Source organism: Clinocottus analis, unplaced genomic scaffold (assembly GCF_023055335.1).
Source record: "Clinocottus analis isolate CAN_PGR_092001 unplaced genomic scaffold, fCliAna1.0.p SCAF_21, whole genome shotgun sequence".
In the NCBI taxonomy this organism is placed as follows: domain Eukaryota; kingdom Metazoa; phylum Chordata; class Actinopteri; order Perciformes; family Cottidae; genus Clinocottus; species Clinocottus analis.
In genome coordinates, this window is record NW_027175943.1 from 12,229,261 (window position 1) to 12,256,965 (window position 27,705).

General features: G+C 47.5%; 1 protein-coding gene across 10 annotated transcripts in view; it reads right to left on the reverse strand.

Annotated features, from left to right (window-relative positions):
* Positions 1–27,705, reverse strand: part of nrxn2b (neurexin 2b) — a 638,339-nt gene that overhangs the window by 41,867 nt on the left and 568,767 nt on the right. For all 10 annotated transcript variants that reach the window (XM_068587905.1, XM_068587904.1, XM_068587901.1 and 7 more), the window contains one exon: positions 1,051–1,222. In XM_068587905.1, coding sequence (XP_068444006.1) covers positions 1,051–1,222 — 172 coding nt within the window. The remainder of the gene's footprint in view (positions 1–1,050; positions 1,223–27,705) is intronic.

Sequence of the window (27,705 nt, forward strand, 5' to 3'; positions counted from 1 at the left end):
CCGCTGTGACGGAGAATGTCACCGTCCCATTGCTCTTATATGTCAACCGGGGTAAATATCAGGGCCACATTAGCGGCACTCCTCCCGCTGTTTGCCACAAAGACGGCACACGGACGCCGGTTGTTTTAGACAACGGAGATGGAGCACATTGACTTCGGCGGGGACGGAGATTTACCAGTCGGACAAGCGTCGATGTGGAATAAAGCAAATTCATGAATGTGCCAGAGCTTCAAGGCTTTGGAAAGCCTTATTTTTTTTTTGTATGTAGGTCATTAGATTTCCAAGCAGAGCCGGGCTGAGCCGGGTGTTTACCGAATGCAAACTCATGACGGGGAACACAAAATGTCTTCCTTTGAACAACCGTGAACAAAGGGGGGAAACACAATGGAGAGAGAAATTAATTGAGAGCTTCTGCGCGACCAAAAATAGCCTCATAATTCAGGGCCGTAATAGAATACCATGATTATGGTTAAACAACAAGTAGGGGGAATTACACTCCCAGCAGTGACTCATCGGGTGTTTGCCCTCGTTTTAAGTCTGTACGCAGTAATGATGCTGCGTCTGGAGCCGAGGTGTGACTTACCAACACCTCCGCATACTTTCCCATCGTGAGCTGGCCTCTACCCCCACCCCTGTATCCTGCCCATAACCCAAACCTCACCAGCCAAGGCCTCCTGACGGCCGTATTTGCATTCTGCTGGCCTCGATTCAATGCTGGCTTTTCACAGCGCCAGGAGCTACAATGGGAGACTAAGTGCAGAGAGCTGGATGCTCTTCGACGGGGAGATTGCTCGCCTCGGGAAAGGCTGCTCGGCTCTTCGCCGTCTTTCAGAGCGGAACGTAATCACCGAGAATAATGCAGGCACGTTCTAAATATGAATGCCGCGATAAATAAACCAGACAAATCACATTGAGTGTTACACGAACAGTCCTTTTCAGAAGCTCTTTGTTTCTCTCTCTCCATTCTTTTACCCCCGTTTCTCTAACAATTCAATACTGCAAAGGTTCGATTCCCACCCCTCCCCCTCCCTAGATTGCCCCTGTTCCTACCTGAGGGGAATCGTTCGATGACCGGCTGGTTGTCCACCTGCAGTGTGGCGTTGCCGCCACTCCGCGTGAATCGCACCACGTGGTATTTGCCGTCGCTCACCATCACTGCGCCCTCCTCGATGATGATGTCGTCCGTTCCCACGTTGAAGATCACGCCGATCTTTCCCCGTTCCTACGGACGATAGAAGAAGATAGAGAACGTCAGAGGAGAATGCAGCCGCGTAGAAGAAAGAAGCGCCGCTTATCGTGGGCATTTGAGACAGATCCTTTTGAAAATCACCCTAAACTTGGATTTCCTGGGAAACTGAATTCCACTTTCTGGAAGTGGAGGCGAGTTAAAAAAGTTCAACAAACCCATCGCGAGGTTTTCCTTTAAGCCCATTTATTCAAAGCTCTACTTTTTGTCTGGTGCTAATTGACGACGCTAACACTTTAAACATCAAGCTAACACACTTATAGCTTAATTCCAGCTGGCATCACACAGTAAAAACACTCATCGGGTCTCCTGTGAGTGAAATGCATCACATTGAACAGCTGTAGCACCTCAACACATGTACACTACAGTCATCACATGCTACGACTCCTCGTTTGTCCTGGAGCAAAAAAGCTAACGGTATATTTTTCCGCCCTCGCTGCTAAGGAGCCTGATGATGCCGTGAGCATCATATCTCACAGGCATCAGCCCGGTAAAAGAACAGAGCACTTGCTGAAGCACCTTTAGTATTCATCAACCCGCTGACCCCCTCCCCTCTCTCATCTATTAGTGTTGACAGCCGCCCACTGCTTCGAGTTTATTACAGTCAACCACCTACTCTACTCCCATCTCCCCGCCATCTCTCTCTCTCCTCTCTCTCCCTCTGTGGTTCCTGTCCTCCGTCCCATGGAAAGGTCAAAGTCATTTATGGAGTTACAGTCTGCCAGAGAGGCGGAGAACACGGGTGAGAGAGAGGGAGAGAGACAGACAGAGCACATACCTGACAGCGCCATTACAGACTAATTCTCTGGTCTGGCAGTAAATCTGTTGCAGTTTTGTTCTGCGCTGCCATAAGATCCAGAACAGTAACTCCCCTGCAGCCACACACACACACACACACACACACACACCATTGGCAGGAACACTTCCTGGTTGTCACTACAGGTCAAGCTCATTTGCACACTGGGGGGTCAATTATCCTTTTTTTTATTTTTTGCACACTTCTATCGGCTCAGTGCAGCAACACAGTCATTGATCCCGTTATCTCATTAGCAATGCGCATGTATTTCATCATGTATTTCATCATGTATTCCGCCACCTTCCATATCCACGCCGAGGTATTCAGAGGTGAGCGTCAGGCGTCTCGCTCGCGGCGCTTTCTCCATTATTCATGGCCGATTAAGTATTTAAAAAAGGAAAATAAGACTTCCCAGTGTTAACGGGGAACTTCAAATTGCAAGTTAATTGAGTAAATAAGTGCAGAGGTTGTACAGTAAGTTAATGAGCGGTATAATCACAGCCAAATTTATGTGCATCCTAACCAGCACTGGGTGCTGTGTAAGAGTGGGCTCCGTACTCAGCTGAGGGGGTCCGCAGTGTGGCCATGCACTGACGACAACCTCAATTTGGGTGTTAATTGAGCCCGCTGGAACGCGGAAGAGCCGGCGGGCGAGGGGGCCGTGATTAATGCGGCGTGGAGATCGGCCGAATGCGAGACACCGATGCGGGGGGAATCAATGTGGAAGGCAGGAAACAGACTCCCACATGGAGTGAGTTAGGCCAGGATGCACTTCTCAAGAGTGGAGCTTTGATGGACTGCTCCACAGATGATCTCACTCTGCAGCGTCTCCGATGGCAAAGTGCTTCCAGCTCCTCGGGCACTTAATCAATTGCCTCGTGTTACGGACTGACCGCTGCAGTCTCGAGAAAAAAGGCACGGCGAAAATCCAATATAGACCCGAGGACACAAATATGAATGCCGTCAGAGAGTGATTAGAGAATGAAAATGTAAGCGCCGATACCTTTGAGATGCCACGGGAAAAGATAGGAGGAAGAAAAAAAATGGGAAGGGCCTTTTGAGTGGAGTGGAAATGCCAGAATCACCATTTCCTCCCACACAGTAGGAAGCTCGGGATACTCATAACACCTTTGCCTGGAGAATTAATTCAATTTGCCGGGGCCAAAGCAGAATGAGTCCACACTATTATGACTGAAAAGCAGACGGGAGAGTGAATTTGAGTGATATTTACAGAGAGATTAGCATTTGTGTTCCGCAACATTAGGGTTCTTTCCCGGTGCTGAGGGAACGTATCGAGTCCATTACGACGGGAAGCCGCTGGGAACCAGTGCTTTTCAAAAAATGATTTTAGTGGAGCGGTAATGACATTTTAATGGCCATTTCCCTTAAGCGAACCTATCTCTGGAAACAGAAGGAGGAAAAAAAAAAAGCTTCTTGAATGACTAGGGGCAGTCAAGCCTGCAACATTGAAATGAAGGGACTGGTAGGTAACCGACAATAAGCCCCGGCTGCTCTTTAAACACCAGCGCTTCTAAACTACTGCTTAGTCGCCCTTAATCTGCTTCGGCTGTCGGCTAATGTCAGGAGGAAGAACGTCTTTTTTTTCTCCAGAGGTTAGCTTATCTTAGTTTTCGCTCAGTGGGTCAATCAGTGGCGTAAATAAGGGGACACCGGAGGGAAAAGCTCTGCTTTATGATACACAATGTGATACTTTTCAATTACGTACGATTTAAACCTGCAGTGCCGGAGGAAGACTGAGTCTCATAAAACTATCAAAGATCTTCAATGGTAAGGAGCGGGTTGGGGGGAAAAGGCCGACAGACCGGAAGAAAAACTTCCACCAAAAGTTTTTGGCGACTTTTTCCTTGAACTGTCTTGAATATTATTCTAATTTCCCCCAAGTACAAACTCGCCGTCCTTGTCAAATATCTAAGATCTTGGTACAACAACAAAAAAAAAAGATTTGTTTTCCACGGAGCAGAACCTGCCGATCAGCTTCTCGCACAGTTTAGCTGCCAAAAAAAAAGAAAGCAAGAGGAAAAAAAAAATTGGTGTAATCCTCTCATTAGTCTCTCCTCCCGCTCGTCTCAAAGACAAAGACAGTCGGCTTGGTGATTCTGCGCCGCATCCGGGAGGGAGCGCTCCCGATGTATTTTCAACATGACCTTGCGAGGTACGGGGGGGGAGCGCGAAACGAAAAAGCGGGCGCCGCTTGCCGAATGGGAATGAGGCGGCGCCGGGACGTGGCTGCAAGGAGTTATCGGGCTGATAGAGCCGAGCAGGAAGAGGAAGAGGAGGAGGAGCAGCGAGGGGGCCGACAGAAACACTGTGCGATAAAAGGACGGAGGGAACCTTGATGATCCTCCGGGGCCTCAAGGTGCTCCGAGATCAAAGCTCCTTTTGAAGATTGTCGAGATCTCGCTCGCTCTACGCTGCACACACACTGCTAGTCAATTAAGATGGGGATGGGTGGTGGGGGGGAAACAAAGGGAGAATGTGTTTTTGAAGGATTTTTAATTCTTGGTTTCATGTCTTTACAGACAGCTCAATCGCGATTCGTCTCCAGCACCCCCTACAGCTTCACCTCCACACGCGCCTCCTCCTTGATCTGGCTTGCTGTTCCCCCCCCACGCCTCTCCCTCCCCCTTTTTGCTCCTCTCAGATCCGATACACCAGGCGCCAAATCGACGGATTAGAGAGAGAGAGAGAGAGAGAGAGTCAATAACAGAGGAACAACAGAATGGGCGACCGCCGGCTGGACCGGAGGGCGCAATCGCCGGCTCCCTCTCGACAGACGCGGAGACTTAAAAATCAGTCGAGGGTTGGTTTCTTTTGCATTTCAGCTGCATCGACGCACCTCCCGAAAGCGGGAAATGCGTTGGCTGACCAGTTCGGGGATGAGGAGGGGGGGGAGGAGGATATGCTGACGCCTGTGATTTGGTTTGACAGATTTCATTTTAATAGCCCCGCGGGCGATGTGGGAATGCAAACTATTCATCAGCCTCTTTCTCATTTCCCCAATAATGATCTATCACAGCCTGTATCTGCTTGAGCCTAACTCGACGTACCAGTGTAAGTATGCAGAGCTGCAGTATTTATTAGCTTATGAATCAGCCAGTGGACCGGCGTGGACAGAGAAATCACTGATAAATAGCTTTTTAGTTGATGCCCAAAGAAAAGCAATCAATCCCCCCTCCTCCCTACGCACACACACACACACTCTCCATGGACACACGCGTCCGACAGTCCCACGTGGTGTTAAGGAAGCTTAATATTTCATACAGCTTGAGCCAGCGTTTCAACTTTGAATGCTGAAATTGATGTGCGATCTGCAGTTACAGAATTATATTGGGGAGTACTTTTTTTCCACTCTCTCTCTCGGGCTTCTGCGAGCGAGCGAGCGAGCGAGCGAGCCAGATACGCCATCGCGCGGTATCTCTGCATCTCCTCTCCGCGGGTAATTCTGACTCTCCACGGCTAATCAGCTTGTCGACATGTGCGCCTGATGCCTGCGAGAGGAGATCGGCTGTGGCATCTGCTACAAGGAGGACAGCGCGGCGGGGCTAATCTTCCACTCTGAAACTGCAGCGTTATGTAAGAAGCAATAGGCGGTTGCGTAACGCGCCGGCTACAGCGGCCCATTGTCCGCTCACCCGGCGCCTTCAGAGTGTGTGTGACAGCAAGCAAAGAAACACTAAAAGTCACTTTTCTGGATCAGGAGTGTGCTAGTGTGTGTGTGAGCACTGAATGAAGACACCAAAATCTGAGCGCTAGTTATCTAGCGCCCAGATTTGGTGTCTTCATCCAGGGCTCACACACACATGCACACGAACACTATACACACTCGATTTGGGGGGGAAACAAAGCGCTTTGAAGAGAGGATGCGCTTGGTTTCTCTCATATTCCGCTCAGCCAACCTTATTTGTATGTGCTAGCCACGATCTTTAGCAGTCACCTTGAGAAAGTTGAGCCCCACACCCAATCTCCTCATCTTAATAGCACTTTATCTCCCTTTCTCTCTCTCCCCCCCAACTGGTTCTCTTCTTTACGACCGTGGTCACGGCTACTCTTTCCTGTTCTGAAAATGTCCAGCTGAATCGGATCTTATTGAAAAATCGATGAGTTAGACGTGTGTGTGTGTGTGTGTGTGAAAATCTCCCATCCAACATGACTCATGCTGGGCTTGCCCATTTGTCCCATAGTACGTAAAAAAACACACACACACAAACACACAGCTGGCGGCCGGCCAAAAATACAGCAGAGGGAAGCAGCTAAAGACGAAATAGGAGGGGGGGAAATATAAATCAGCCGAAACATCATCCCCCATAATCCTGATTATGTTGTCACCTAGCACCAAAACTCCTCATTCACTTAGTGTCAGACAAGAACACAAACATGGAGATGATTCCAGCACCAGTCTGCACCACTCAGCCCGCTGATGGATGGTGTCCTTCAGCACGGTGACCGCCAGAACAGGAGGTTCGAATCCCGCCTGACCTACCCGGCTCACACGCATTTATACATGCGAACATGAGGACGTCCTTGAGCGAGGTTATGCTATACACACACACACACACACAGGGATTTGTGTCTGCCATTTCCTGGCGGCAGGGATCCAGCTGATCGCACAAAGCGTGCAGTGGGGTGTCGCTGCTTTTGTGTCCGACAAACAATTGAAACCCTGCACAGGCCGTCGTTGGCATTTGAGCGTACGCGTTTTACGTTTCATAATCACATCAAGTTGAGCGCTGCTTCGAGCGTCACACAGGTTCGCTTTGAGAATCCACTGAGGAAAGCAATGCTTAAAGCGGCATTCAGTTTGGGGTTCCCGCGAGCAGGAAGCTGTCACGAAATTGACATGTTTTTATCACCTCAGGGCCTGTTTTCACATTCATCCGACAATTAGCAATATTAGCATGTCGGTTTTTTTTGCCGGTTTTAGTTCACTCCAATTCCTGCGACGAGGGGGATAGCTTCACTAGCTAGTCACCAACATATCTAGAGGCTGTTTGGTGCTAACGGTGGATTCTGTGCACGTCTTCAGTGTTTCCTGGTTGTTTATTCCCTTCACCTGTTCTGGTTCCAGACTCCTCCCCCCTCGTGTGCCCTCCCCTTCCCCCTGTGTGATTGTAAAGCCCCGCCCACATTGTTTCCACCTGCGCCTCCTTGCCTTCCCCTGTGTATTTAGCCTGTGTCAGCCGTAGTTTTCCAGTGTTTGTTTCTTTGTTTGTGACTTTAGTTAAATACCGTTTTAATGTTGCCCTCCACCTGACCTCCTCTCTGTTTCCTCCCCTCATGAGTTCTCTCTCTCTCTCTCTCACCTGGTCGTGACACCGACAGGTATCACGCAGTCATTTGTGAATTAGTGGCCCTGTTGGATACCGAGGCACCTTTTACTGTCTGTTTGAGACGCACCAGGCTTTCAACCTCTTTCACATAAATATATAGTCACGAGATCCACGTTCACAGAAACGTATTTAGCAGTTTTAAAACAAACAACGCTGTCCTGATCCAGCAGGGAAGCAGCGACCTCCACACGTTAACTATGAGCAGTATCGCGCAGAAACTGTGAAGGCATCAACGCCAGCTTGCCCCCATCAAGTGTTGCCAGTCTGCTGTTCACCGCCTTATCGCAGGCCAAATGAATAAAACAGAGAGTTGATATTAAGGGAATATGCTCAGCACCAAAATAGAACCACCCTCACATCTCTGACTCTCCTCCTCTCAGGAGATGTGTTGAGACAGATTAAATCCATCAAGATGCACCAGTGAAACCTGAACGTTTCAAAGAGCAAAGATGTTTGGTGTCAAAGGCCTCTTCGAGTCACTAAGCAGACATGGATGGAGGCGCAGAGAGAGAAGAGGAACAGCAGAACAAACGACGCGCGAGTGTGTAGGAGGAATGGAGCTACAACGATACGATGAAAGAAGAAGCAGCAACGAGAAGACGGGAGTGTTCCCCCTCCACATCGTTTTATCCCTTTTGGCTCACATTTTGCATTCAATTATCCTTTTGCTTTAACCAGCTCCACAGCATCCTTCATCAGGTCACAACGTAATTATACTGAAAACCTTTCTGGGGACAAAGTGGAGCTAAAGCAGATGATTTTCATCGGTGTAATCACAATCCAGTGTTCCTAAATGCTACTTTGTAGCTCAGTTCCAGAGCCCTGATTTGTTGCCAACAACTCCATTTTTCTTTTTGCACTAGTTACTAATAAAGTTAAGCCGTATTCTCGATTTAGTCTTTGCTACCTATTAGAGCAATTAAGGCTTCAAAAATCAATGTTTGACTTCCTCTTGCGCCTCACCTCCACACGTCCTCCACGACTCGCTGCTTTCACCTATCCTTTAGCTTCTTCTCTATTTTCTCCATTGTCTAATCCGTCTGCCCTCATCACCGGCTCCTTCACTCCCCAGAGGTTCATTACTGCGCTGACTGTTGCTAACATGGGTTTTCAGTAGACTCCAATTGATTTGAGAGAGAGTGAGAGGGAGGGAGAGAGAGATCTCGTGTGGCTGATGGAGAAAGGTGCATCAAGTTAAAAACAAAATGGGTCTGCAGATCATTCCGGCGTAAACCTCGTCAGCAAACTGTGAAATGAGATAGCGGAGTCCTTGACTATAATCTGTCTTTTGTTTGGTGGCTTTGTACAATAATAATCCTTTCTGACATTGGATGGGTTAATACTGTGGCGCTGCTTTATTTTTATTTTTTATGTGTCTTATTTAATGCTGGAATTAGGCCAAAAAAACCCCCAGTTTGAACAGTTTGAACGCATGAGTACATTTCAAAGTAAATCTTCAGCGTGCCGTTTATCCTTATTAAGACCTTGATGAATAAAAGACAGCTCATGTTTTGGAAATAGAGATGCAATGAAACGGTGCTAACGTGCCACTGAATTGAAGAAGAAGTTCTCCGAGTACTTTCTGGATTCATACATGCCTTTGTGACCTCCAAACGACACAGTATTGCATGTGACTGTGTCCAAAACTAAGTGCTGCATTTGGCTTTCTCAGATGAAGCGTGTTGACGTAAATGAGACCAATTTTCCCAATTTCGTCTTCTTGTGTCCAGGATTTCTGACCTAAAAACGGAGCCATTGAAAAACCTCAAAACCCCCAAACATCATTGTGCTGAAATAAACAAACAAGAAATCTTCTCCAAACTCACAAAGAACAGTCACACACTGTCCCAGGGAGGATAAGGACTGATCCAAAATGACGTGACGCTCGTAAACTGGCAGCCCAAAAACACATTTGTATTCTGTGATAATTAAGATGCACCACCTAATAGTGGCTGAATCCACTTCATGGATTCGGGTGTTAAACATATTAAAAGACTCGAAACCCCAAAGCAATAAGAAAACAACTTGATTAGACTGCATTTCATTTGCACCCGGCGAGCCCCGGTCCCAACGGTGCCGGGCCGAGGCAGAAGGTGACTCCTCTTTTCATTTTCAGCCTACAGTTTCTCTTTTTTTTTGGGTGGATGCTTTTCACAGATTTGGGAACTTTGTGTGTGGCTACGCGGGAGACATGTGTATTACTGTTTGTTTTGGTGTGTGTGTGTGTGTGTGTGTGTGTGTGTGTGTGTGTGTGTGTGTGTGTGTGTGTGTGTGTGTGAGCGTGTTCTGGAGCGGCCGGTTCCTCTCTGTTGAGGCAGGCAGCTGGCCCCAAATTGAAAGGAATGACTGTGACCTTCGGACAAAATCAAGAGAAAAGTGCTTTCTGTCTCCATTTTTTTGTTTTCTCTGTTCTTTCTGTCCATGCAGCTCTCTCTCTCTCTCTCTCTCTCTCTCTCTCTCTCTCTCTCTCTCTCTCTCTCTCTCTCTCTCTCTCTCTCTCTCTCAGTACTGCAGAACAGAGAAGCCTCCGAGAGAGAGAAAACCCACAGCACCAGCCGGTTTTTGCTTTGTATTTCTCTACCTCTCTTCCCTCCTCCGCGGTTCTAAACCTTCGATTTGAAAACAGCAACCGAGCTTCGGACGGAGCTAAACGGTGCATTGCTGCTGGCGTGATGAAGAAAAGTTGTCTGTAAATGAGTGCCAGGCTCTGCTTATAGAGACATGTACCACAGAGTCAGCTGTATGAAACACCATGCAGCTCTCTTCTCTCTTACTCTCTCTCTATTCTCTGCCATCCCTCCATCTGTTACCCTGAGAACCGTTTCTCCCACCACTCATTCTCCCTCCCTCCCTCCTTCTCCCGCTCCCTGTCCTCTTTTTCCCTCTCGGTCTCTGCGGGTGTGAGGGTGTGAGGTCGGAGCCCAGCAGAGAAGAACGGCTGCCGAGCACACCGGCTAATATTTGCCCTGCGCTAAACTGAGCAAACATGGATAAAGCGAACACAATCCCCTTCCCTGTTCCTGGCTGCCTGCCTTGTTGTCCTTTCATTCCCTCCCTCCGTCTCTCCCGCGCCGCCGCCGCCGCCGCCACCGCCGCCGCCACCGCCGAGCACCGGTCGAGCACCGCGCACATGTTGTTGTCAAGCTAACCACGGGGGAGAGGGATGAAATCTGATAGCGTAATCCGTGTCCGGTGTGTGCAGTTTATTACTAACACCTGTGCAATCCAATCAAACCGGCCCGCAATAAACCAGACCTTTTTGGGAGCTTTAAAATGTAAAGCTTCTTGGTGACGTTAGCTAAGTTTCCAGCAGTTTTCACGGGATTATGTTCATACTGGACAATGCTGAATCGCAGGAATTACTTTGGTTACGCCTCATTTGTGTCCCAAAACCAAAAGTCAACCCTTGACCTCTTAACTTACGTACCTTCATTTACAGTTTTATTATTTTAACCAGTACAATAAACTTTGCCCAAACCTAACCAAGGGTTTGGTTATGAAACCGCAAACGTGTGTCCATGTAATTTTGAACCTTACCTTTTTTCCCTCACCGAGTGGTGTTTTTCAAATTCACAGCCATATTCCAGATTATGTATTTTAGTCAGGCCATTGTACAAACGCTGGGATTGGATGCCCCATTGTCTCTGAAGTTTTTCAGAATTGTCCAATAACTCTCCTGGGCTCACATCAGTCGAGTGCCGCTAAAGAGCTTGTTCACTTCACGGCTGCTAAGTGGCACCAGTTGGACCTCTCCAGGCTTAGAACTAATCCGTCCACTTCTGCCTTTCTACCTTTTTCCATGAGCTGGCGCTGTGGGACGAGAACTAAATGAACGTGCTGGAAGTAGTTCTGTTGAGAGATGATGGGGCAAGTTTAGAAGTACTACTGCCAGAGTATAGGGTCAGGTTAAGGGAAAGACAATACAATATATATATTTGTATAGAATGTTTTATATACTGTATGTATGTGTATATATATATATATATTTTATATATATGTGTATATACAATATATATATATGTGTATATATGATATATATATATATATGATATATATATATCATATATACACATATCTATATGATATATATATATATGTGTATATATGTGTATATGTGTATATGTGTGTGTGTGTATATATGTGTGTATGTATGTATATATATGTAAAGAAAAAATATATATATGTATGTGTGTGTATATATATGTATGTGTGTGTATATATATATGTATGTGTGTATATATATGTATGTGTGTATATATATATATATATGTATGTGTATATATATATATATGTATGTGTGTATGTGTATATATATATATGTATGTGTGTACGTGTATATATATATATGTATGTGTGTGTATATATATATATATATATATATATATGTGTATATATATGTATGTGTATATATATATATATATATATATATATATATATATATATATATGTATATATATGTGTGTGTGTGTGTGTGTGGGTGTGTGTGTGTGTGTGTGTGTGTGTGTGTGTGTGTGTGGATAGATGTGTGCTCGGCATTGGAAGTGAGAGAAAACCTCAAATAAGATTTTCCAGACACCGAGATTGTTTGTTTGTCTTTGTTCATGTCAGATGAAAAAAAAATCAGAACAACAAATCCACATGGCTTAAGTTACTTGGGCAGCAAACAAGCAATTAACACACACACACACACGCACACACACGCACACACACGCAGAGGAATCCGATGAATCTCACAGCGAACAGCTCCGTGAGCCACAACAACCTGAAACTAAAATGGCCGCGTCCACCTCGCTCACGCCAACAAGCGGCAGAAACACCAGACCTTTCACTTTCACTACGATGTGTGCGTCATCGTATTCAAGAAACACACTGCACAAATACCTGTTTTCTTCCTCCCTTGGAATAAAGGCGACAGTCACCTTTTCCTAACTCCGATCAGCTGAATGACAATTACATACCGACGGCAACATCCATGTGGAAATATTTCAAAAACAATATTTTAAAACGGCACCTGAACCAGGGAATGAAGATGACACAGTTGAAGCCAGGGCTTTGAGTTTCCACTACCTTTTTTTAAAGGGTTAAAAACAAAGGGGATTGATTAAAAGGTAAAGAAAACTTTTACTTCTCTGTAAAGTTCTCTCTACAATGTTCCAAGACGCTTATAATAATAACAATGTGAACCCGTCAGCGGACAAAAGACGAGCCCTTTTAGTGGACGTGCACTCACGGTGAGGAGTTACATTGAGCGATTACAAAGCAGCTGCCGTCTGCAGCGCTCTCCTGCAACCAATTACAGAGACGGTCGTCCCTTTCAGACGCTCAGACACAAAAAACATGGGGAAAACGGAGCCGAAGTCGACCAAAGTATCCCTTTAAGTAGCGCGCCGCACGACATTTACAACAAGCGACAGCATTCAATCATGAAGGAGTTGTTAAGGATGAACAATATATACTGTTACTAATGGTTAGAACATATTTTGTGTGTTTTTTTGTGTGTGTGAATCCCACTGCACGTTCAAAAATAATCCTTGAATAGGCCTGGGGCTGCTCGGATCAATAAAGACATGAGGTTAAGAAAAGAGTTGTGAATATTAGCAGGGGAAGGAGATATGTGGACGCTTCGGTCGGTGGAAATGAACCAGGAAGTGCTGCGTGAAGTCAATTAGTCTGCTTCCTCAAATACGCTCCTTTAAAGCCAAAAGGTAATTACCAAATGTCTTTAAAGTGTTTCACTCAACATTAACATGTATGCAAACTGAATGCATGATCACTCATCGCTGCTGCGGATGATTATGGAGCTCGTGGATGGGAATAAACTGCTTAATAAAACCTATAAGGGCACATATGAACAACTCAATGAGCGACTGTAATGCTGCACACTTATTTAGCTGGGTAACAAGAACACAGTAAATAATTGAGTTTCTGTGACAAAAAAAAAAGAAGAAGCTATATATGATCCAATAATTCTCACGCAAGTTTGTTGAACAAAAGATGCATTTCATATTAATAAGGAGCATCTAATGATCCCATATAGCTCCAGAGCTGAGAAGTGCACACAGCGGCCGCAATGTATTATGCAGCTAATTGCAACAGATGATGAATAATTAAATGTTTGAATCACTTTCTTCGAACCTTTAGCCCCGCCTCTCGCGCTGGGGCGAGTGCTTTCGCGGTCTCGCATGACGCGGATGAAAAATGAACGGCGCATTGTTGCGATCACCCCGGGCGGCATTAATATTGTACCCCGCGAGGCTCTCGTCACGTTCCACTTGTGTTATTTATGCTGCGATGTGGTGCACTATCCACCGCTGCCAAATCATTAATGTGGTATTTTAAAGGCTGAAGTGAACGCAGCAGAACTAATGCTGGAGGAGACTGCATGCAAGTGCTTTAAAACAAAACAAACACAACAGCTTTTGTTTTGTTTACAAGGTGACATCACGGTCTTCAACGACCTCAGTTTGAACTCAATGAAAATAGAAAAAAAAGCCTTTGGGCTCGGCCTCTCGCAGCGGAGAGGACGTCAGGGTGCAAGTCTAGCGGAGACAACAGGAAATGCAAAGTGACGGGGCGAGGCCGGACACACACATGCACACACGTGTACACACACACACACACACACACACACCTGCTACTACCAACAGCCTTCTTCTTCCAGGTCATTAACAAGCCTTCCTATCATAACCGCCCAGTGCCATCTTGTAACTTTTTAGATGAGTTGAGTGAGTTTACACACAAAGTCAGGACAAAGACACACATTTGAACCAATGACGTCAGTACAGTGGTGGCGATAGAAACAGGGAATAGTCTTCGAAACTCAAGACGTACCGATGAACCCTCGTATGGTGTTCATTTTTTGTTACTCAGCAGGTGTTGTGGGTCTGTTGGACCCGCTGAATTTTGGGGTTTTTAAATCAATACAATCAAACAATTTGATGTTAAAATACTCAACAGATGTTTTCTTCATCCTAATTAGAAGCAATATAAACAGCAAATATGAGTTAGCTGCTGTCTGAGCTGAGCAGCTCGCTTTTTTAAACAATTCATAAAATTGAAGAAAAAACAAATGTTTAAAATATAGTTTAATTTTCTTTCTTAAAAAGTAAATTAAAAAAGGCTAGATAATTCCCTAAAACCGTTGGGAAATGTAGTTTTGAACAAAAAATGAATCAAACAGGAAGTAATGGGGCAATTGTTGGGGACTATTTGCACCCGCGGATGAATACGCATTTGATGTACTATACCGGGTTTTCCTGGCAGCAGGACGGTGTCTGTGGGAGTAACAATACACCAGTGTGTGTGTGTGTGTGTGTGTGTGTGTGTGTGTGCCCCAGAGTTTGTGGGCAACAATGGAGCTGCGTGGCACAGAGACATCAGATAAGCTTTTGGATGCAACATTTTCAGAGGATTGTTTTTGACAAACTTATTGTTCCCACTGATCTGAAAACATGAAATGACAAAAAAAAAAATCCTCAAAGGTTCAAAAATACATTTTCATCACGCAAAAGCTCTTTTTCGAGTAGACTTTGGAGATTTAACTGGAATGAGCTCTTGCCATATCTGAGATATTCTCAATTCAACATTTCTAAAACATAAAACGACGCATTCTAAACCCCGGCGCTGCATTGGTTTTCTTATACTCCTATTTCATACTTTGACATTTTTGCCTGTGTGAACACGTGCGGGCAGTCGGCTCCCCAGGTGTGACCCGGCACCGCCGGCAGGTGATGAACGCCGGCTTGCTGTCACCACGGCAACCTGATCGTGCCGGATCAGAGAGCCGCCGTCCTGATGAATCATGTGTCGGAAAAGATGAGCGGCGAGTGATATCGAGCACTCTGACTGGCTCGCAATTTGTTTTCTCCCCTCGTCTTTTGTTTTTACACACACACACACACACACACACACACAAATGTCCTTTTCCGACATTTACAAAAGCCAGTGCTGTAAAATGTGTCAGATCACCAAAAGGGAAAAAAAGACATTTTATCGATTTCCAACTAACATTTGGTCGGCCATCGTTAGCAGCTCCAATGTTAGCAGTGGAAATGCTAACGGTGGGGCAGCAATCCCCCCATGACCAAGTGGAAACTCTGCAGATAAAAAATGTTCTCTCCACCAGACGCCCTCGCCGGCAAATATCCAGTGTCAACGCTTCCGGCTTTCTGGCTGCCCTTCGGGTTCGTCCGTGCCATTGGTCGAGCCCGCCTCGGCCACGTCGCTGGCCAGATGCCAGCGGTAACTGTGCGCACATATGGCCGCCTGACCCGCACGGACGGTGAGCAGCCTGGATAGAACGGATGGGCTGGACGGGGGTGGGGGGCTGGGAGTATGTGGGAATATGAGAAAAACATATTTGCACACACACACACACACACACAGAAGATTTATGAGGCCATGTTGCTGGTTATTTACAGGTAGTGCTCCGCTCTATTTACTGTCCATAACGGCGGACCGTTGGCCTTGTTTAGCACTGCTGGGGCAGAACCACTTACTGTCCTATCAGAGTGTGTTTCTGTGTGTGTGTGTGTGTGTGTGTGTGTGTGTGTGTGTGTGTGTGAGCGCCATATGGCGACAAAGCCCGCCCCCCTATAAATCCACCATGCCACGATTTGCTCTCGCGGCGTGCGCTCGTGTGTCGCCTCCTCCACCGACGCTTGAGTCGTGATGTATAAACGCCACCGCGCCGGCTCGAAGGCTGAAACAAATAATAAATCCCACAAGGAAATATCAATGGCTACCCTCCCCCCGCCCCCTCCATCTCCAGCCCCCCCGCCGGCTCGCACCACTTCTCTCATTACGGCTTTGAGGAGCGTGGGAGGACATACGAGAGCCTCCTCACTTGATGCTCAGACGGCGCTCGCTCTCACACGCTCGTTGAGAACTCTAACCAGACATCTCATCAGCCAATCAAGCGAGACGGCGCTTCCTCCCCGCAGAGCGAAGGTCTTCGGTGGCGGATACGACGGAGGGAAGGAGACGAGGCGACTCGGGACGAGGAGGGAATGCTGAATTCACAAGGGCAACCAAAGTAAAAAGGATTGCTTTTTGAAAAACTCTAATTCGGCCCACTTAACAAAACAAAGTCCACAAATACGAGTGATTGAAACTCGGGGGAGCAACGCTCGTGTCTCCATCGACGCTAAATGAAAAGGAAGGGCATTTTAAAGTGAAGGAAGTACTGCGGCCCTCGAGTCAGAAACAAGCGCAAGCTAGCTGAATGCTAAAACGCGTGGATTAGATGAGGTGGATGTTGACATCTTCAGAGAAGTTAGTCTGCATCGGCCCTTCAACCGTCTGGATCTGAACCGGGACTTAGGAGGACGCGCTTGTGCGTAGTTGTATATTTTCTCATGTATACGTAAAGATGGAAATCCCATTGTATCAAAACTATGTCGTCATTAATATGAGAGAGCTAACCCCATTGTGTGTGAAAATGAGTTCATGAGCAGTTGAAGGTCTGTTCATGATCTTGGTAACTGCCAGTAAGCCTCCGCTTGTGTAGATTTGGTCTTCAGGACTCGTTGACCCGGATTCATTTCAAACCAGATGTGAAGAACCACAAGAGAAAAAAAAAATCCAGATTTGGAACAAATCACAGCGTTCTAATCTGGATAATACGTATGGAGAATGAGCCCAGGAGTGAAGCCGGAAGGGGAACAATACCTCGTCTGACAACCGTGGAAATAGACAAGAACGGCCATGTTTTCCCCCTATTTGAATATTACACCCTACTGAATATTCCTTTTGTAGCTTTTCCACCGCGAATAAAGGCATCGACGTCCTACGCTGTACTCAATGGGCCTTTACCCTTGTCCTTTCCATTGTTTTTGTGCTAATTAAATTGCGCTAAAGTTGCCCGTTTTCAAATCATCCCTATGCCTTCAGAGCAATGGAGCCGCATCGGCAGTTTAAAACTCCAAATCGGGGTTCCAGTCCAACGCGATTTAAATGCCCTCGGTTCTACTGTATATTTCTAGGTCGTCTGTCGGTTCGAAGCGACCGCCGTGCGTGCCGTGATTCAGTCTGATGTCCTCGCAAAGCGACGGGGCCCTGTGCACGAGACGCCGCATGAAGTTAAGAGACGCAGACGAATGGGGAAAAACCCTTTGCTCTCGGGTTCATGCTCCGCGCGCTCTCTTCCTCGTGTTCCTGCGTTTTGACTGAGATCCTGTAATACGTGTAAGCATCCATGCGGAAAAAGGAAGAAAAAAAAAAAGACCAGAGATATGTATGAGAGCTCATGTCCGTGCAGTCACACAGACACACACACACACACACACACACACTGATGCGGTGACAGGCCTGAGTCGACCGTGTGTTAATCTGGGCCGTGTCTTCCACAGCGTGGAAAACATACAGACGTTACTGCTGTGTGTCGCGCTGAGGGTCATGACACGAGCGCTGTGCAAGCTCTCTGCTGACAGCCAGAAGTAACTGAATTAGAGATGCATGAAAACCTAATATTGTAAAGCCATACTCCGGCGATAAGCAGCCGCGTGCAGGGGGTCACCTCGAGTCAATTTTACTTATATAGTCCAATATCACCATATCCTTCTCAAAGACGGCCTTTATTTGATACTATGCACTTAAATTCCCAGGATAAGGCTCCTCAGAATGTCCCGCCCCTTTTTCGCAAGCCAATCAGAAGGCGGGGCTTTTTTTTTACGTCTTAAAGACACAGTAGCTAAAACGGAGCGTTTCAGAAAGAGCATGAAAACAAGGATGCATACACAAAAAAGCGTTTGTTTACATTAAAGCATGTGAATATTTTCTAGTAGACCCCCAAAATACAAGCATGAACCTGACAGTTAGCATAGCATGCCCTGCTTTAATGCCTCAGCGGTGCGTGTGAAGTACAGTACGTGGTAGAAAGTTGAAAAACAAGTACACAAACGCACGCGACACACTCCCATTCAGACGAGATCAACGTAAGCGGCGGCGCGGCGCACTATAATGCGGCGCCGAGCCGATTGAGTGTCTGTGACAAGCGACGGGGCTTAAGAAGATGAGCGACGCCAAACAGAGGAAGAACAGCCACAACGTGGATCCCGAAAGGGAAGGGAGCTGCGAGCGGCTGAGCAGAGCGCGAGGGGAAGAACAAGAAAGGTAGAGCCTGAGGGAACGTTTGATATGCAGACGAATAACAGTCGGCACATGTTTTGTAAGTAGAATAAATTGCAAATTAGATGCGTGGATATGAGAAAAATCAGCTTTTATTTCCCCATCCTGTGACCATCGGAGGTTATGAGCTCAGCTTTGATCCTCATCTGACAGAAACATGCCCTCCTGGACAGCTAGCTTTCTACTGTGTGTGTGTGTGTGTGTGTGTGTGTGTGTGTGTGTGTGTGTGTGTGTGTGTGTGTGTGTGTGTGGCCTGAAGAGATAAAGATGAGAAAAAAAAGCCAGAATAGAGTCGAGCCGACTGCTTCGCCAGCACGCATCATCGCCTATCTCACAAGACCTCAACCTCCGCTTGAGCCTGGCGCACCTGTCACCTGCTCCCCCCCGCTGCAGCAGACACCCCCGACACACACCACCTGCTGCTCGCTCACATTCACACACTGATGTATTAGGACAGAACACACTCTTGCCAACAGCCTGTTAGTTTTGCTGTACACATGAGGACATCCTGTTGACCGCTTTTATTTTGTAAAAAACAAACAAGCTATATCATGTCCATTTTAATTTCAACTGCTTATTTGACTTTTATTATTATTATTGTTTATATTATTCATAACAGACTCAAGTCAGCGTCAACAAAAATCAACGCTCCCTTCAGATGTTTCACAATAAAAGCCTGGCCGGAGAGGCTGAGATTATGCTCTTTGAGATGCTGAAAGGATGTAAAAGCGAAACAACTTGGCAGGAAGTGTGTTTCATATACAGTAGAATACATTAAAAAAGGTAAAACGAATTATATCTATCTATATTTACTAAAATATGCTAAAATATAGATCATTATGTATGTCCGCCTGTTTCAAAATAAAAGTTTTCTGCAAGGCAGCTACGATTATCTTTCTACCCTTGTGAGAAAACTTTTAGGTTCTATTAAACAAGAACACACACACACACACACACACACACACACACTTGGCCCACTTGCAGATAGCCTACATATTTAAGAGGAGGGGAAGGTTAATGGGAGAGCCAGGAGTGGAACGAGGGTATTTTGAGAGCCGGGGCAAGAAACGAGAGCCAAAGAAAAAGTGAAGGCAGAAGGACGCAAGGAGCCGAGGAGTCAAAGAGCGTAACGGCGTGACCGAACTCCAGCAGCTACAGAACAACAAACTTCCCCTCCGCCTGTGTGTTACGGCGGCATCGGCAGACGTGTGTGTGTGTGTGTGTGTGTGTCTCTTTCTCATTACTGCTTTCCTTAATTACAGAGCAGACGGAAAGTGCAGAACTGCTTCTGCCCGAATTCCTCCTAATGAGCGTCCTCCCCTCTTCCTCTCTCCATCCTCCCCCCGTCCTCCCCCTCCTCGGTCTCGCCGTCGCTCTCGCCCGCACCTGTGTCTGTCTCTCCGGCGCCATCCACCCCCAATCCTCCCTATTCGGGAAAAAAAGATTACATAACCGCAACGCTGATGAGGCGCATGCTTATCAGCTGGGTCGATTTGAATAAACACATTTTATTTAATGTCGTTGGCCTTGGCCACAGTTTTTATTTTCGTACGTGAAATGTCTCCCGACTCTGTGGGACGCCCATCGCTTACAAACGCTCACGCGGTATTTCATTCTGCCTTTCATGTCCCGTCACATCTTAATCATCAAAACACCTTTCTCTTCCAATTAAGAACACATTTTCTTTTCTTTTTTTGTTGCCACTGAGGCCATTTATTCAAACTTTCTCGCTTTCTATTCCGCTCATTCATTTTCATAATTGCCAAGTCAAAATTAGCATAAATACTACCCAGCCGCTCTCTCTCTCTCTCTCCTTGCTTCTCTTTGTGCTCGTTATTGTTCGCGTCCCTCTTGACCTCCGGCCCTCCTCCATTCATCCCGCTCGCCGCCTCCGTCTCGGTCGCTGCCCTTGTTGCCGCTCCCCTCCCTGCACTGTAAACACTGAATAATAACTCGCACCCTCCCCGCCTTGGGTGTAAAAATAGCATTTTAGCACAGCTGCTAGCCCTTCTCATGGCAGAATAAAAGACAAAACGTGCGTTCGGCGTCTGTGGCCTTCGTTTGACCTCGACACACTGAACAGACGCTCTTATTTGCGATTATGGATTTTGCCGCGTCGACGCACACCGAACGATTAATTTGCTCTAATAAAGACAGAACTCAATTGAAGATGATGAGTGTGTGTGTGTGTGTGTGTGTGTGTCGGCGTTCCTTGAGCACGGAGATAATACATAATGGAGATTGATTACTGCGGCACCGATCCAGGCAGCTGCTCTGATAGGTTGGCGTCTGAGTGTTATTGAGAGGTGTTTACATGTCAGATGCTCGGCGTGCACGTTTAGTAGCTGGCTGCTCAAAGAAGCAGGAGCGGCAGCATCAGGCGGCGGCGGGGGGGGGGGGGGGGGGGGGTAAAACGCTGATTGTCGCCTCTGCCTTTCGAATCTGTCTCGCGTTGGAAATCAAAGAAACCCCAGCGGATAACATATGAAAGGCCAGGCGTGCACGAGATCATGCGCGCTCTCATCACGGCGCCGACGTGATGACACGCGCCAGATAAAAAGGCCTCCTCCCAGATAACCCGGGCGCCTCAGATCTGGCACCGCGCTGGAAGCGCCTTTGTTTGCGGGTCAGAGATAATGTCGCACCGGCTGGTATCGGGTGTGTAATATTCTTGCGTCGGTGTAGTGTTTCGCGCCCTTCGGGGGTTGCGGGTGCGCTCGTTGGGACTGTACGTGCCGCGACGCGTGTCTGCGAGCGAGTGTGTGTCACGTTAAAAGGCGCCCCCCTCCCGCTCCCCTTATCTCTCTGTGAGGATTAGAGTGCATAAGCCAGGCCCAAGGGCTCCGATTCCCCATATCAAACACTATCAACAACAGCTGGACGCCGCCACTGAGCTCTCCATTAAAAAGGCCGCTGGTATCCAACAGGCGGCAATCTAGCGAAGGTAATGGGCCACAGATAGCTCAGATTATTCAGCTCCATTGGGATCGTCCAAGAAAAAGGCGCCGCGAATGGTTCCCATTTGGAGTTTGCGGTAATTTGGTGGCCAATATTCGCCTCTCTGTGAACACATTTATGGCATTTTGAGTACGGCTCGGTAGAGTCTGATAGCGGCCGCCATTGTTGGCATCGACAGGTGTTGAAGTAGTGGCGGGAAGGCTTGCTTTGTCAAGATGGGGTTGGTAGCCAATGACTTGTGTTAATTCAACAGGAAGCAATTGGCGAGCTTAGTTTGCCCCACTTGTTTCATCAAAGTCACAAACAACGGTGAAATGAGCTTAGAATTGGACAAAAAGCAAATCAAATCGTTCTTAAAACTAAAAAGCGATTTGACTGACACGCGCCGGAGTGAATTCGCCGCATGACTTCCGGCACCAGTTCCAGAAGGATTTGTCTGCAAGCGCACAGCGGTTAAAAGCAGAAGACGACCATTGAGCCATTCGTCGGAGGGAAGGTGAAGCTGGAGGGCCGAAAAACCAGTTGTATTTAGTAAAGCTTGAGTTGTGATCCCAGCAAAGCACCTCCCTCCCACGGGGGCCCGAGCGATGCCAACATTACTGCGATACAGAAGGCGATTCCTTAATCTAATACTGCCTTCCAGCCAGACCGAGGGCATGCAGTGCCCGAGGCGGCGAGAGAGAGAAAACACGTTTCTGATTTGGGTTTAGATCGCCTTTTGGCACAGCGCACCTCTGCAACAAGGCCCTTGGAAAACTCTCGCTTTGAAGAAAAAAAAAGAAAGATGGTAATAAAGCGAGCTTAAAGTCCGCCGGGGGAGGAGATGGTTTTGTGAAGCCGTCTTGGCCACGAGCGGAAGGAAGGCTGAAAAAATAGATAAATCCATCCCCGTCAATGGCGAGCTCCCGCCCCGACGAATATTTTAGTACAGCTGTAAAACGTTAGTTAGTGCTGCACACTAGACTCGCCTTGTTTCCGTCCATTTTGTGTCACTTTGTTTGGGATGTTTTTTATTTATGTGACGGGGGTGAAACTGTCAGCGAGTGACTGGTTTGGCCTCTCCGCCTCACTCTCGGAGAAGTCGCTGTGCGGCGGCGGCGGCGGCGGGGATTGATGGAGCGACGGGGGATGGAGCACAAAGCCGGGTTCGCGGGAGGAAAACGCACGGCGCGTCTCGGGGATTTCATTTCGGTTGCAAACGCCGCAGTTCAAAGATGATCGCAATATTAAAAACTCTGAGGTTCAACTGTAGTTCCCGGCTGCACCCAATCATTTCTACTCCCGCTACCCGTCTGGATAAGATACAGTTATATTGCAGCAGGCGAGCGCAGCTTAATGCTACTAAAATAAGACAAAGGGAGAGTGCACCCTGCCTGCAGATATAAAAGGATGCTTCTGATGTCACTCTTCCTGTGGAGATACCTCAGCTCAGGCTGAGTGGCCATTAATGGAAAGCTGAATGGCTTTTTTTTTTTTTTTCTCCGTCTGTATTATGATTCTCCCGAGAAGTGCAGGTCCGGTGATAAATAGACAGCCACCTGGGAAATATTGGAGCCGCTGGGAGCCATTTGGGGTCCATTATTCTTCATAAAAAAGCAGGTCAACGTGCTCCCCCCCCCTCTCGCCGCACACACTTCCTCCTCCACGTGTCATTAAAAGAAAAAAAAACAGGCCTGTATGGTGCGGGGGAACATCATTAGCTCGGAGATGAAAAGCGAGGCCACGGTGTCCTGAGAGGGATGCAGTGATGTGCCTCCATGAATAATGTTCATAGTGAAAGAAAAAGCCCCCGGATTTGTCTTTGAGTGAGAGCTTTGCGTCGGCATCGGGGCGTGAGTACGGCATGTGTGATGTATAAACCGGTGTGCTCGAGGAGGAATTATTGTTTTCTTTCCCTCCCTCCATCCTCTCCTCAGCTGCACATTAGCGCCGCGTGTGAGAGTGCAGGTGTGTTGCTACACGATTGTAGCAGTGTGACGCGTCTTCATTCGCTCAAAAGCGCACACACACACACACACACACACAGACACCGTCCGGTCTCTGTTTACCGAGGTCCTCTCCATCGCATGTCGGCGGCGGCGAATTGTTTTTCCCTCCGCTCGCCTGTGGCTGGAGATTGGAGTCCTGACCCAACGTCTGGAGGACGGTCTCTATCTCACGCTGGCATCTGACAGCCAATAATGAAAGCATTTGAGGTCTTCATCTGAGCCCTCCCTTCCCTTCCTGTCACCCCCCGTCCCCAAACCCGCCCCTCTTCCTCCCTCCTCTCTGTTCAGTTGCATCTCCGTCGTCCGGCTCTGACATCCCTCCCGTGCCTGTCCATCAGTCTTCTTGACCCTTCACCGCGTCCTGGCCCCGGCGGAGCGGTCCGTCTCGCTAAAGCGCCGGCTATCAAAGAGCGTGCCGTGTGGGCCCCCCCCCCGACAAGTGATGGAGTGTGCTATCAGCGGCAGGCGCGCGCCGCACTCCCCCCTCCCCCCTCCGGACACCTTCACTTTGTGTCGGGGAGCCGTCTCCAGCTGCGGCCTTCAACCTCTCATTCATTCTCAGACAACAGATGTGCCTGCACACTGTGAAAACTATTAGCTGAGGCTTTTTGGAAAGCTGCCCGCGTGCACTTAATGTACATAATAAATCACGCGCGGGGATGTCGGCATGCGAGGCTCGCGGAATCGGCGCGACTCGGCGGCGCTGGCTGCTGACAGGGTTCCTCACTGGGGAGAGGATCTCTCCAGGACCGGCATTGTGCTCTCTCACTGAAGGAGACAGGCTACAATTGGCAAAAGACAGATTGCCTGGCAAGCCGGAGCCCGTTCGGACTCCGTTATGTACTCTGCACCTGTCTGCACTGCACAGTTTATTGTGTGCCGGTTTTATGTCACGCACGCAGAGAAAGCCAGCGCATCCTGGAATAATATAAAAACTTTAAGTGTGCAGCGTTTCAGCGCGATCCTAAATTACTTTTTGGTTTTAAAAGTCACCGTCACTGAATAATTAAAGAGTGCTTTGTTCAGTTGTCAACTCTGATTGGACGATTAAAGCGCCATGCTTCATTTCTGAGTAAGACACCTCCATTTCTCAGCTTGCAAGCAAATGCAATACACCCTTACCCACAAGCTTTCAAGCTAATAATTGATATGTCAAATTATTAAGAAATGTAATGCACACTGGACAGCCTTAACCGTTTGTTGCCATACCTACGAATATGTAATTCATATATCTAACAAAATCTATTCTTTTCTCTCCCACACAATCTCGAACCAGGAAGTATAAAGAGAGGCAAAGGCTGCGCTGCACAGATAGGTAACAGCAACACTGGACTTTTACCCAGGAGGCCGCTGTTCATGTCCCATGTGACACCAGAAACCAACGTTGATTTACTTATCTTGAATTTCCGTATTTTAGTTTACCACTTGCATATGTATTTGAACCCAAAACAAGTAGTGTTGTATTTTGTGTCATATCCTTAAATGTGATGAGGTTAAAGCAACAAGTGCAAGTTTTGGTTAGCTTATAATGAGCCATTAATATCTCCACAAAGCAAGCCATGTTGCACTGCCATGGTTGTACAGTAGCCCAGAATGGACAAACCAAACACGAGGACATTTATTCGGTTGGTTGCAATCTGCAACCTCACCACTAGATGTCACTAAATCATGCACACTGTTCCTTTACGTACTGTAATGGAGTGTTTTCATATAGCTGTTATGGGGCTCGCTGCAGACCTGATGTAGTTTGGAAGCTTCTGGCCAGTGAGTCGCGATCATAGTGACGAATAGCTAGCTTGCAGGGAATACGTTGGTTAGCGTGACACTGACACAACAAGTGTATGCTGCTACGACTGATTAGCTATTATGACTTCCTTCATTTTGGAATCATGATAACAGTGACAATAGCTCTGGTTAGCACGTTAGTTAGCGGGACGCTGACGCAACACGTGTAAGCTATTATAACTTTCTTTTATTTTGGAGATTTTGGCTCCAGATTCCCTCACAGGGTTTTTCTACCTGGTTTGTTACAGGTCAATAGTTGAACTTAGCATGTCCTCGTTCACCAAAGCTCAACTCGACATGTGTCCAGCGATTTAACTTGAATAAATCCTGCTGCAAAACATGTGCTGTTCTTACATGCATGTGTGAAAAAGACTCAACATCTCTGCTAAAGCCGTTGTATGCAGACAGACAAGACTACCGACTAGCTAGTGGACATTTTATGTTCACAGTTTCATGTTCAATAAAGATACAAAATGTCTCAATTACTGCTTTTAGGGTCGATTAGAGTCATAATCCAGACAGCCGACCCTCCCCCTCTCACTACTGCACTCCTAACAAGGACCCTTACCGTAGTTTGGCTACGACGCCGTGGCGCCATTAAGAGGTGAGTGAGGGTTAATGAAAAAAGACCGACTAAATGTTTTTGTGCTCGGGCTCTCGTAATGCAGCCATGTTCCCTTGGACACATTTCAAAACACCTGTGTGACAGCTCCAGCCCCGAACATGGTGAGCTCTCATGTTTTGCTTATGTAATGAGCCCCCCTTCGCCACCACAGCTGAAATGCAATTATCATTTGGCTGACACTAAAATGCGTTTTTCTCCCCCGTGGCCACTCACGATGCTATTTAGAATGTCTCAACTTTAGGCTAAGGGAAAAAAAGGCTCTCACTTTCTCTCTCCTCTCTCTTTCGCTCTCTCCTCTCTCTCTCCCCCGTCGTCCTACTTTTTGGGGGGATGAGCTGGAAGGGAAGAAGGCGAGCGCTACAACGAGAGAGTGGGAGGGCGAAGAGTAAGAGAGAAAAGATGCGGGAGGAGAGAGAGAGAGAGAGATGACAGAAAAAAAGAGGGGAGAGTTTCTGGGAGGATGCGATAATGAGGACGGTTAATTCAGAAACGGGGTGTGAGAGCAGGAGATTAGCCCGCTAGCAGGGCGATGCTGTCCACAGATTTTCTGCTCTGAATGGCTGTCAGTGACGGCCGGGGGGCTGGGACGGGCCGCCGAGCCGAGAGGAAGGGAGCGACAGTTTTAATTAAAGGGAGAGCTCGGGTATATGTGCATTTCCAGGTCGACTTCTAAAGCGCCGGGAGGCAGTCGAGGAGAACGAGCAGCGGAGAAAACGCTCCAGAACGACAGCTGTTAAATGTAAGCAAAGAGGACGCAGCTCGTCTGCGTTTCTTCCGCCACCAAAAAACTGTATTTTATCGACGTCCTGCTTATCCTTCCTCTTACAGTGACAACACAAATGTAACCTTAAAGTCTTTCTTCCCCCCCCCCCGTTCAGTTTCGAAGGGCCTGGAGCCGCAGGCTGAAGGCCGGACAAAGCCAGCGATGCCCGCTGTCACAAAACTGAGCGGGCAGGCGGCTCGGTGGGGGGGTGCAGGGGCTTTTTGACAAGCCTGCTCTTTTATCTCCTGAAAAGCAGGATCATAAAGGATGCAGCGAAAGCAACGGAGCAGGGGACGCAGGGCTTATTATTTAATTAAAGCGAGTGCACGAGTGGCCGCGGGTGCCATCGGTGTTCACCGTTTTTTTTTTCCTTCCCCCGCACTAAACCTTTTGACCTTCGCCGGTGTTGGAGGGCAAACCTCTGCCTCCCCGCACCTTCCTCTACATCCTCCACTTCATCCCTTTATCTCCAGCTCGATCCCCCTCTTGCCCCCCTCCGCTCGTCTCTGCTGATTGTCCCGGGCTTCTGCCTAAATGCGGCGCTTTCATCTTTGTTTTTATCTGTCAGATCAGTGAGGCGCTAGTCCCACACCACACAACTCCTCAAAATATAAAGTTAGAAAGTCTCCCAAATCCGGGCAGATCAATAGATAAGGGTTGGCAGGCCCGGCTAATGGAATGCAGCGCGTGCCCTAGATTAGGATGTTTGCTTTAGCGCTCGTCCTCAAACCACCGTGAAACCATGAAAAAAAAAAATAGTTGGCGTTGGAGTGGGCGTGGGAGGGGGGCAGACCACAGGCTGGCTGCTCAGATGGGCACACTAACAAGCAGATATGATGGATTTATGAACTGGAGGAAGAAAAAAAAGCTGTCAAACAGCCAGGAGAATGACGATGTGCTTTCACTGCAGTTCAGAACCTGAATGACAATACAGATTTGTTTATCCATAAGGCACTTTTCGAAAACAGGGTTACAAAAGAGTAAGCAGTGAAAGCAATAAACATGTCGTCTCAAAGAATGATGCGCTCTTTCCTCGCAGGAATCAGTATCGCAGAAACAAACGTTGTCC